The 12,389-nt window shown below is 42.2% G+C and overlaps 1 protein-coding gene across 2 annotated transcripts in view; it reads left to right on the top strand.

Moving 5' to 3' along the window:
• Positions 1-12,389, top strand: part of LOC307013684 (latent-transforming growth factor beta-binding protein 2-like) — an 85,345-nt gene that overhangs the window by 39,951 nt on the left and 33,005 nt on the right. For both annotated transcript variants that reach the window (XM_079641173.1, XM_079641174.1), the window contains one exon: positions 9,315-9,389. In XM_079641173.1, coding sequence (XP_079497299.1) covers positions 9,315-9,389 — 75 coding nt within the window. The remainder of the gene's footprint in view (positions 1-9,314; positions 9,390-12,389) is intronic.

The following is a 12,389-nucleotide window of genomic DNA, read 5'->3' as shown; positions in this document are numbered from 1 at the left end:
TCTTGTACCCTGTTTAATGTCTGACCGGACCTTAATCAGAAGCAGACACCATCCCTCTCCGTCTCCTCCATCTATCATAGATGCCGATCCGTTCTTTTCTCTCCCGCTCTCTATCTCCCTCGGCAGGACAGATTCCTACAGTCTCCGGCACGATCTCTTTTGGCTCCCAGATGTTTTCCTCTGCTCCCTCCTTTGAAGTGTGAGGGGAAAACAAAGTGAAGACCCCATTCCCTCATTTTTGTAGTTGTTTTGGGTGGCAGCATACTGTTAACCCTGGGGTCCCAGGTCACACGCAGACAGGGAGGAAAGTATAGAGAGAATGAAAGAGAGGGAAAATGAAGTCATTTAGTCCCAGAAGTCTTAGAGGGAGCTCTAATAAGAGAAATGCTTTGAATTCCTCTCGAGTGTTATTGTTCTGAGTTTAGACCCTTGGCTAGATGTTACTGGCCGAGATGTATGTTTTCTGACGTGTTTGACAGAAATGATATATAACCTGGAGTAAACAGCCCCTGAAAAACGAGGCTGTCCATTTATATTTCATAGTGAATGGGTGAGTTGTGGACTTGCAGTGTGGAGAAAAGTAGTATGGCTTTAAAAAGGTCTCTTGTGTCTCCTGTTAAGTATGTGATAATGATGTCATGAAAGCCCAGTTTGTATTTAGGGATGTAATGCTACCATTGGTCAGTTTACAGCAGGTTGCAAACTGCCCTGTTAACTGAGATGATGCATTGCTACTTTATATTCTTTATTGCATTTATAGATGATGCCAACATGACCACACTTTGATGGCATCAGTTCTGTTTAAAGTCTATGCTTCCTAGAATTACTTCATTATATGCCCATTTTGCCTGCTCATCACTGACTGGAATCATATTGATTAATAATCAGCAAAGTGCTTAACAAATGTAGACACATGATGTATTGCTGTTGCAGAGGTCTTTGGATTTTGGCACAACTGACGACATTATATAGGTCTGGGTATTATTTATTAAGATACACCAAGGACACTATGTCACTGCTGTGGCAATAAGGGATGGGTGTGTGTGTGTGGGTGTGTGTGTGTGTGTGTGTGTGTGTGTGTGTGTGTGTGTGTGTGTGTGTGTGTGTGTGTGTGTGTGTGTGTGTGTGTGTGTGTGTGTGTGTGTGTGTGTGTGTGTGTGTGTGTGTGTGTGTGTGTGTGTGTGTGTGTGTGTGTGTGTGTGTGTGTGTGTGTGTGTGTGTGTTTTGGAGGGCTGATGTTATGGAGACACGAATACCAGTGTGTCCCATCTCAGCGGGAGCCCAAGCTTTCAGGAGCCAGAGCTTTTAAAAGTCGCATGCTGAGGATTCCTGTGTCATAATGAGATCCAGATCAACCAGAAGAGGCTGCAGTCCCTCTGGTTCTGATGAAGAGGAGGCCTAAAAAAAAAAAACAGCTCTACACTTTTCAAGAGCTGCAAACCATTAGGCGACTAATAAATTCATAGATCGTCAGAAAATTCATCGCCAATTAATCTGAAAATCTAGAAAACATGTTGGGATGGGATCAAATAGCAACATGGTTTGGATTGTCTAGGTTGTAATTGTATTATGCTGTTTATTCTTTAACACGTCCGGCCTTGGTTCGGCTCTCTCAGCTCTCTCCTTTTCCATTATTTCCCCAATTGGGATTTCTTTTTGGGATTTATCTAGGCTCCAATGACAGATGAATGATGCATGTTTAATATGTGATATTGGGCTATAAGAATACTTGATTGATTACTACCAGCCTTGACTGAAAATGTGGCCATTAGTTGTGGGGGCCAAAAGCCTTAGTTCTGGGAACTGTGCTCTTTCCCCCCACCCATATTCGAAAGCAGTCATCATTTGGATCATAACTAGATATCTGTAAAGTTGTGTCATGCCAAATCGGGCCAATGGAGTAAAGTGTGCTGGAAGGGGACAGTAGTCACTTGGCCCCCTTTGCCCGGGACCACGCCCATTTTGAGCTTGATTTACAGAGTAATCAAATCTAGGGTTGTCATTTCTGATAATGAATGAGATGCTCCAAACTTTCCTCAAGTATAAGAGCTAACCAGTGACATCTTACGTAAGTCAAATGAGGATGAACAATTGGTTCCACAGGTCCCGTGAGACCTGAGAGAAACTGAGAGGAAGTTTATTCTTAAAAAGCAAAGAGCCAGGCTGATGTTAGTCTACATTCCTATTAGTTAATATCGCTCCAGCCCTGATTGATATTAGCTGTGTCCTGAGTCTGACCCTTAGTGTAGTGTTGGCGTGACTCTGTATAATTGTGCTGGCAGCCCCTCCCTCACTGTGAGTTTCACAGCGAATGGAATTCCACAGGCTGTTTGTCTTCCCATCTGTCATTGCTGGGCATCTTCCCTGACTGTGACTCTTTTGCGAGGATGGGAGGCTTCCCAGATCGGATGTCCCGAAGGCCAAAAGTTACCATCCCACCCACAGGAGCCTCGGCTTCCTCTAACTCTACCTCCCTGGGTCGTCAAGGTCATCATGACGTCACTGCCCTAACGCTGTCTTTGCCCTGCTTTCTATTCCACGTCTATCTGTGGGAGTCACATGCTTGTTCCCCCGCCCCCTCCCTTGTCTCTATGTCTTTCTGTATTGAGGACAATATTATTCATGAGGTTTCGATACAAATAAATGAGTTGAGGCACAGAAAAATCCGGCCTACAAAGCTCCACAGATCTTCCCACATGAACTCATTCCCTCCTAATCCCTATATATTCCCCAGACATGATATCTGACATTCATCGAGGGGCCAAAGCCTGCACTTATTACTTTTTATTAGGGCTGATCAAACATGAATACTTGTTAATGACCAACAAAACCCAGAGATGCATGACTTGAGCGAGTGAGAGAACAGATGTATTGGAACAAATCCACAGCAGCTTCTCCTGGTGATTATATAGAGACGTCACATTTCTTTGACATCGTTTGATCCATTGATGTTGACTTAGTGTTATCCCCTTCACAACTACAATGATGGAATCTATTAGCTGGGCAGCAGTGTGGCAAATCAGCACAGGGAAACCACCATAAGACATAAATCCCAGTTGGAGGCACATGGGTATGAAATATGTGCTGCATTTCTTAATTGGATAAGAGCTAAGTTAAGCACATTTGTATTGGGAATGTACTGTGGCATGCCTTCTTTTGGAGCTAGCCCAGGTGGTTAATATTCTGCAGTGAATGGGATATTATAGAGGAATGTGGGTCTGTTCTAAATGTGTGTTTGATGCGGGTTCCATTGCCAGCAGCATTTTGGAAAAGGGCGTTAAGCTAAATTGTCAAACTACAAGCAGGGGTGTAAAATGCGTTCCCTAGTGAATAGGAACAGTTAAAGTATGGTTTGAATAACATTTTTATGTTGCTGATAATCTCCTAATCAAAGGCTTTTTGTTGCTTCACATGTGCCATATGATGGTAATACCAATATGATACGCACACAGTTTGGACTGTTAATGAGGAGAAAATCATTCGTAGCTTGTACAGTGGTTTTGTTTCCATGTCTATATCAGCAGGAGGATGTTGATATTAGTCCCATGTGTCCTAACTGATTAGCTTTAGCTCCACTGGAAGGGCCTTGTAATTTACAGGGCATTATATTTGGCTAGAATGGCAAAAGTGGCACGTGCCAAGGAGACATTGTGTTTTGAAAGCAAGCTCCAATCAAGCATTCGCTCAAAGGCCAAGAAGAGATGGCTTTTCTCATTTTAGAGACTCATAAAGACCTGAAACCCTACTTAGTGATTAAAGAGCTTCGCTTGCTCCAGGTTTGTTCTCTTGGCGGCACAGGCCTGTCCCATGAGGGCATTTCAGTTGGTAGATTTCTGGAAAAGTTCCTGAGGAGGCCTTGACTTTGGTGTTGGTTGTTTTCCTATAGAATTGCCCACAATAGAGTGGAAAGGAAGACTTCTCTTGTTCACGTCCTGTGGATGGCATCAATCCCTTCTCTATCCTCCGTCTCCCAGGCGCTCTCAAGTTTTCCAGTCAGTTAAGGGGAGAAGTCCAACACTGAGGTTGCCTCCCAGGCAGGTCCCTGGGGAAGGTGGTGGAGGGCTCTGCGCCCTGTGATTGATGGACCAGACCTCTCAATCATTTTAGAAGAACAGCCCCAGGCCGGGTGGTCTGCGGGCTGATTGTACCAAATTAGCAATTAAAGATCTCTGTACGGCCGAGAAACCCATCTGAATATAAACTCTCTCCGTTCTCAGCCTCCTGCCTCCTTCTCTTTTTACTTTCTCTCTCATTTTGCATAAGCTGTCCTTTCATTTTAATACCCTCAGCAGGGCCCAACATGGAGCAATGTTTACTTTAATGTTTAAAAGAGGGATTTATTCCGATTAAATTTAGGACAGCACCATCTATCAAAAAGCTCAGAGGGATTTGAATTACACTTTCAGGTCAGGGAATTTGAGCAAATATTATTGAACAGTTGCCAGTGGAATTCACAACACTATTGAATGGAGACGGGAAATAAATTAGTAAGGGGTGACAAAGTCTTTTGTTGAACAGGGCTAAATGGATATACAACAATTGGAAGCTTCTGTCTGTGGATACAGACCAGTCTGGGTCTACAGTCGTGGTAACCAAGGGGGACACTAATGATGCGAAGCTTGAGATCACTGTTGCAGGCCACTGCCTACACAATAACTGTAGAAACAAGCATGAGAACGTACACATAATTAAATCCTTACCTAATTCATATTTTTTTGATATCAAAATTATATAGCCATGTTTTCTTAGATTTGTATTCCTGGTGTTCATTATCTTGTCTTTAGTTGAATGTCTAGAAGATACGGTACTGATTTGTTGGTACAGGAGTCTTGGAATCAGACACAACCACAGTAGATTATAACACTTTGCATTAAAATAATATAATAAATCAAACAGCCAGGAATCTTTGTGTCATGTATACATCACACAAAGGGCATCTAGTATTTACTCTGATTTTTAAACCACAACTATAATCAAATTCCCCTGAGGGAACAAAATAAAGATCTACTGAACTAAACTCAGATTACACACATTTTTAAATGCATGATGCAAATGAGGAAACATGAAGTAGAATTAGCCAAATTTGATCCCATGTGCAAATAAGGTTTTACGAAATATATCATGTAAACCAGTGGCGAACCGTGTCTATCACAACTGGACCTTCTGTAGAAGGCCCGAAGACAAATTTTGAGTTGTATACACTGTTGGAAAGAGGAGATTCCTAGCTTTCTAATGATATCAGGCACTGGGGTAGTGGTCGTTGGGCTCATCGGACATCTATGAGAGAAAATCTCTTATGTCCGAGTGCAAGTGAATGCACCACAAGACACGAGCCTTGTAACCCCTCCCCCGGCCCTGGCGCGAGCGTGGAAATATGATTGGCGGCGATTTCATTTGAATTCGACGGCGCAAAACGAGAAGCATCCGGACCCAAGTACTGTACAAGGAAGGAACGAGGTATTTGAAGTCTACAATGACAGAGAAGAGACTGTCAAGTTTGGCTGTAGTCAGCATTGAATCAAAACGCACTAACGCTTTGGATCTTGATCAGTTTGTTAGGCGTTTTGCTGAACAGAATGGTAATCGCTGCACCATAACAGTGATTGACAGCTGATAGGAATAATATGATTGTTAATATTATCATATTAATTCAGACAAACATCGATGACACAGTTAATTAATGTACTTATTGCAGCAGTCTGCATAGATTTGGTACCCCTGGTCCAAGAGTGAAACAAACTAATTCAGAAATGTTTCAGTTAAAATGCATTCAATTAGGCCTATGTCTACCATCTTATTTCTATTTAAGGCTTTACTGATGTGACACAATAATGTCACCTATGTTATTGAGTTAAAATGTCAATATTTTGGCTTTCCAATTTAACATTGATTGATATGACTGCGATTAAATCAGCGTATACTTCTGCCAGGGGATGCCACCCCTCAAAATCTCCTGGCTGCCACCCCCTTGCCACCCCTTGAATATGTTTCTAGATCCACCCCTGAGTAGGCTATATTTTTCGTTTCGTTTATTTAATAAGTGAATTTCAGGACAACTTTGGGAATTTTTTAGATTTAAATAGATTCTGAAAGTGGAGATAGTGAGAGAGAGAGAAGCAGCGTTGTCTGCTTGGTTGCAATACTGTTGCTCAAGCCTTTATGCAATTTAGGCCTATACATTGTTTATGTAGACCTGTCTGCCCGTTTTGTGAGTGCACTGCGCGCGTGCGCACTTGTGGCATTGTTTGGGATTACCTAATTAAAATACCGTCCGCCGTCCTCTTTGTGAAACATACACAACGCAGACAGACACCGGTCACAAAAGTATCAGATAGGCTTCAATTTTCTTTTGATTGTCTATAATTAACTATAAAAAAATATCGGCGTTTTAACACTAAGTTTATGTACTTATTTTTACGGTTTGCATATGAGGTGGTCCGCGAAAATCCTTGATAATAAATAGTGGTCCGCATAAACAAAAAGTTTGAGAACCCCTGTTCTAGTGTACCCTGGAACCGAGGGAAACTCTGAAAGAATAGGCCCATTGGCTACAAATCAATATATGATCGGTTGATCAAACTGTCAGTCCAAACGTACGCTCTCATTCAGTGCAACGGCCAGGGCATTCTATCAAGGATGTAGAATACCTTGGTTGAAGGATATTCTACCCAGAGACCCAGAACAAGATCTGATTGGTTGCTTTCTTTTCTAACACAAAACCACTGAAATACGTAGTGCATGGTTCGAGAAGGACAAACAAATCAACGTAACACTGTAATATTACAGATCAACAACACAGATACCATTCTCATTTATTCATTTTATATACATTTTATTTATATAATTAAATCGTTTTTTTGTTTGTTTTATCTGAGTGTTCCAGGGTATTCTCTGAATACCTTGAAGGCCCTGACGGTTCGCCACTGATGTAAACCTGTCTGGTATATGTGGAAACATGCCAACTTGACATCACCTATAATTAGGTCTTAAAGACTTTTACAACATCTCAGTGTTTTCTCTCAGGCAGTTTTGAGACAAGCAGAGTTTTGAAATGATCTACTTCTCATGTTCATGTTGAAGTTGTTACAGATTGCAGAGGTCCTCACCTCCCTGCTAATAAGCTTTATTGAGACACCCGGACCTCCCCCACTGGGCTTCCCTTGGCATATGCTCACTGCTGTCACTCAGGCCAGACTTTCCCTGATCCCATCGCTGCAGGAGGGCGTGCCCACGTCCCTACCACGACAGCTCATTACTCTGAAAGGGGGATTATGAGGGTGCGGAGGAAGATGAGGAGGTGGGCAGACAGAACAGAGGCGTCACTTTGACACAGTTCCCCCCTTTTTTTCCCGTTGCCCCCTTCATGCTGACCCACTTCTGCTTTGACAACCCTCAGGTACATTGACCCTGACTGGTCCACTAGGTCACAGCAGGACCAAAACATAACTCAGCTTCCAAGACAGCGTTCCCAAAGCCTCCATGTGGCACACATTCCAGTCACTCCTGGGAAAATGTCACAAACTCATGACTGATTGCCGGGTTGTGCGTTGACGGTAGATGTTTGCAGGATTGCTGTGTTGGTATCCCGTACCTATTAAAAGTGCTTTTTTATGGCCTCTGGGTTTGGAACCTCAACCCACATGGTACCTAAGTATTTCCAGTTACCAGCTTCTCAAACAAATAGCAAATACAGATTCAATGTATGTGTTTGTTAATGTCTGGTGGCGTAGGTGGCTGGTTTTGTCTGGACCTGTTTTCCAGCAGACAGGCATCCAAATAGTCATTTACATCAGCCACAAACGCAGAGCAATTTTTCCCAGCGCACTCTGCCAGGGGAAGAAATCTGTTTTCTTTGCTGGCAGGGCTGTGACCGTATTTCTTGCATGCGTCACCTCTGTTTTCAACTCTTCGTCGCTGTGGCAGCGGGTTCAAAGTATGCTTACTGTGCTACCATACTTTGGTATTATCTTATTTTTTCTGGCCATGGGGTAAACTCAAGGATTGTCATCACTGTCATTTGTTCCTGTTTTCTGTTAGTGGGAAATGTTGGAAACGAGGATTTCTTTCTATGTCTGCTTTCATTGGGTTATGGTGTAAGTGAAAAATAGATGTGAAGATGTATTGCACCATGATAAACATATTTTTAAATAGTGATCCTTATTCAACATTTTAAAAAGTTTAATTACTTTTTATTTCATTAATTTGAACATGCTGGAATATACACTGCGTATGCAGCCAATTTTATTGTAGCATTTTTTTAATAAAATACAATTCTACCATTATTCCTTTAAGCTGTATGATATATGATTGTAATGTGAATAGGCTGTAACAGTGAGAAACAGTTCCGTCATGCTATAAAGTATGCTGTTTTTTTTTGGAGAGCTTTCTACACCCAAACACATTTTCCACTCCAAAATCAGAGGTTAAATCTTCCCCTTTCAACACGATATCAAGCAAAATTCTTTACTTCGGTTTAGGTCATGGAAAGATCTGCTCCTAATAATCGCCCTGTCTCTGTTTGGAAACGTATAGAACCTTGTACACATCCGCTCTATCTCTCTGTCAAACACACAGATACAGACAATCATCACAATTTCTTCTTTGACATGTAATAGTCACATTGACCTCTCATACAGTACACGAATGGCTCAGGCTGGGGCTTGTATGAGTAATGACATAAGGTTTTCAGGCCTCTGTCATTATCGCCGCTCTGTGTTGTTTACTTCTGCATAGCTCTAATACACACACCTGAAGCACACATCATAAGGTTTTATTGCTTTGGCATACCAGGCAGAAAGAAGCATTGAGCCGATCACCTCCCTGCGAGCCGTACATCAGTCTTCCTCCTCGTGTGCACAGTTATTAAAGTATTAGTTTCGTGTTTCGTGTTTCCCTAGATTCGCACTGTGGTTGATGATAGAGGTCAGGGCTGTCACGGAGGCTTCCTCAACATATTTATGATGTAAGCACTTCCTTCATCAGTCCCTAGGGGTTGAGGAGAGTAATAGGTAATATGATTATAAATGACGTCAAGTGTTATCCTTACATTCTGCTGGTTGGCAGTGCTGTCTTATAAATGCGGTTGATGGGGATCCATTTCCACACACTCACTCTGGAGTCCCACGAGGCCCAGCTGTGGGTCCCCTCATTTTTCCTCTCGCCAAGATGCTCACATCTGTAAGTTATATGGACCCCTCCTAAAGCCGAGCTCCTCTTATCCCTTTTCAATGAATGCAATTCTTTGTGACAGAGAGGCTCTGCACTTTAAGATCATTTTGCTCCTCTAAAGCCCTGCTTTCTCTTTCTGTTTGCAGCATATGCAGTGATTAGAAACGGACAAGTGGAATGTTCCAAAGGATTCAAACGGATGAATCTCACACACTGTCAAGGTAAGCTCTGAAATATGTTGGGCAATGTGTATGTAGTTTAATATATTCTGGTTGTTATATGATGTAAGCCACTGCATATTTTAATAAGCAGCCAAGCCATTGCAAAAAACTGAATTTTAATAAATACAATGGCATGGATGTGATGAAATGTTACTGCCCATATGTTTCCATGCTTACTTCGGGCCCTGGGGAGCTCTATAAAAGTATTCCTTGCTGTACGTCTGGCCCCTATGAGAACCAGGTCAAGGGTACAATTAGCCTCGGTCCAGGGTCAGAGTTCAACAGCCAATAAGCACCTGGGGCTGCTGTTTTAATTGGTCTTTGAGGTTCTGACTGGAGAATGGTACGGCAGGGTGTGATTACGGTAAATGTGGCTCTCTGAGTATTTGGAAAGGGAGCTTTAGTTGCAGACCTGTTTGTCACTCAGAAGCCCTATTTGTGCCAGCAGAATAAAAAACAGCAGAACTGCCACCTCACCAAGCTTTCTGTGTAAAAACAAAATATTCCCAGGCAAACACAGCGTTTTCGTCTACGGCAGCATCCCAGAGGTGTCTAATTGTCAGCTGGCTGGTAGTTAATGAAGCCCTTAAACCACCCACAGTGTCAACTCTGTCTCCCACTAGAGAATTCACACTATTTATATTTGTTGCTGGTGTATACAGCACCGGAGTTTGTCGACAAATGAACAAATAAACATCGGCTGAATGAAACTGGAAAAATGAACTGCTTAATCTGTGAACTTTGCAACGGACGCTGACACTTTCAACAACCAAATGCTCCTTTCTGACAGTCTACTTGAGCTGGGTCAATGACTTGATTAATGGTGTCATAATCCAAAGGGCAATGCTTACTGAAGCCTAAAGAGCGCAAAAGCATAACGGTTCAATGGACAGCTATGACTACATCTATAACAGCCTCATCCGGGGTCAGCGAGTTCAACATGTTTTCTGATTGACACAATACAGTACCATCAATGTTTTCAGGTAAGGATTGAGCTGGGAGACATATTTTAATAAAAACAAAGACCTGTGGACAAGGACACACTTATTTTCCTAATTGTATGTCAACTAGCCAACACATGTGGAAATGTATCTTTCTATTATTCATGCTTTTCTTTGGTGATTGTTTCAAGATGTTCCTCCCCTTCAGTCGCTAATGCCTTGACTTCCAAAAAAGCAAAGCTGACAGTTACCCACAATATTTACTGGACCGCTTTAACGTTTTTGCCCTGTTCAGCTGCCACTCCATTCCCCCAAATAATTTTTAATTTCAGGTCTCGAGCCAACTGCCAAAGAGGCAAAAACCTGCTTTTTCTGGGATTTAGTCATTATTATTATCAGAGTGGTGTTCAACTAGCCAAGCTAGTGCTCCAAGTCTGAGCTATTTTCAGTGCTTTTTATTGGAACAGAGCGGAGCTTGTCTCATATTCGGTAAGAGGCAGGATTTACTGCCTGCAGTCCCCTGACCCTTCAGTGACGATAAGATGACCGATTATAGCCACACAATGCTCTCTGACTTCAGAAATGATTCCTTATCTTCAGACGCTGCTTCTCAGAAACTAAGTCAGCGGAATTTGACATATCTAACATGCATAGATACAGGGGGAGGGGGGGGCAGTAAACCGATGCTGGGATGAGAGCAGGTCATGTTACACATACTACTTAAAAGAAGAGATGATAGAAGTCTAACATAACTCCACTTAATAAAAGCTACTAACAATGACATTTGACATTCGTCTTCTTGAAAACTGCCTGGAACAACAAGTTGTGACCTCATTTTATATTAGGTTATAAAACCAGGAATTTGCCTGTGAAAACAAATTTTTCCTAGTAATTACTTATTTGGCTGTATTTTGAGACTGTCCAATCCCTTTCTTCACAGTTTCTAAATGGATGCATTTTTGGCCCCATGAATTTTGTCTGGTATGAGACTTCCAAAGTAGTCACAACGCATTAAAAGTGGCCAAGGGCCTGTAAGGTCGTAGCAGACTGGCTGACACTTAATGCATCAATAGGTATCATTTATCAATATAAACAACAATCATAAAAGCTGCTGAGCGACACACAAAGACTATTTACCAATGAGTGCAACCAAGCATAGATTCAAAATAGATGTTGAGATTAGTGCTGGTCAAGACAGGTTGTCATGGAAGTCAGGTTAAATTCCAATCAACTCACCAGCCGACTGTAACAATAGCACTAATCTGGGACTCAACTGAACCGTGGATTAAAGACCCCATGTGAGGAAGACTGAGCCCAACGCTGACCTGAACTCTGACCAGATAGCATGCTGCTTAAACTAAACCGAGCTCCCACAGTACCTGTAGGAGAATAATGTTGTTCTTAGCTTTGTCGAGTGTGTTTATCAGCACAGGCATGCCTGACATCTGTGGTCTGCTTCATTGTCTTCACTTTTACTAACAGAGACAGGTTTGTTTACATTGTCATAACGTACAGGCTTCGGCATTATACGGCCAGCTTCAGCTTCAAAACCAGAAAAGGACAAATGGAAAAACAAAGTGCAGCAGAGATAGAAAAAGGAAAAACAACTAAAAGAACACTGAGGCATCTTCTAAATTTGCTTCAGTTCAAAACATATTAGCCCCGAGCCCTATACACTCACTTTTTCCAGAAGGAAGCAAAACAACAAAACAAGAGCAGATTAATTAAAATTGGGAAAATCTGTGGTGGCAGGCTGTCAGGTTCCAGTCGTCAAAGCAAGGGGAAAAAAGCTAATGATGTACTCTTTGTTTAACACGGTAGAACAACAAACTTTGCCTGGTCCCAGTTTGACCGCATGACTAAGCACCTGAAATATGTCCCCCAATGCTCCTGGCTGGCACATTACCTGGCTTTCTTGCCGTCATTTGGCTTAGTGACTCTGAGTGAGCTGTTGGCGCAATAAGCAAACTCCACTGGCCACTGTATCCCTCCAGCACATGGTTCAGGTCAGACAGAGGGAATAAAAACTCTTTAACTTTCACTCATTGACGTAAGCGGA

This window comes from Notothenia rossii (assembly GCF_949606895.1).
Source record: "Notothenia rossii genome assembly, chromosome: 7".
Classification (NCBI taxonomy): domain Eukaryota; kingdom Metazoa; phylum Chordata; class Actinopteri; order Perciformes; family Nototheniidae; genus Notothenia; species Notothenia rossii.
The sequence above is the reverse complement of the archived record's forward strand: the minus strand, read 5'-3'. Positions and strand labels throughout refer to the sequence as shown.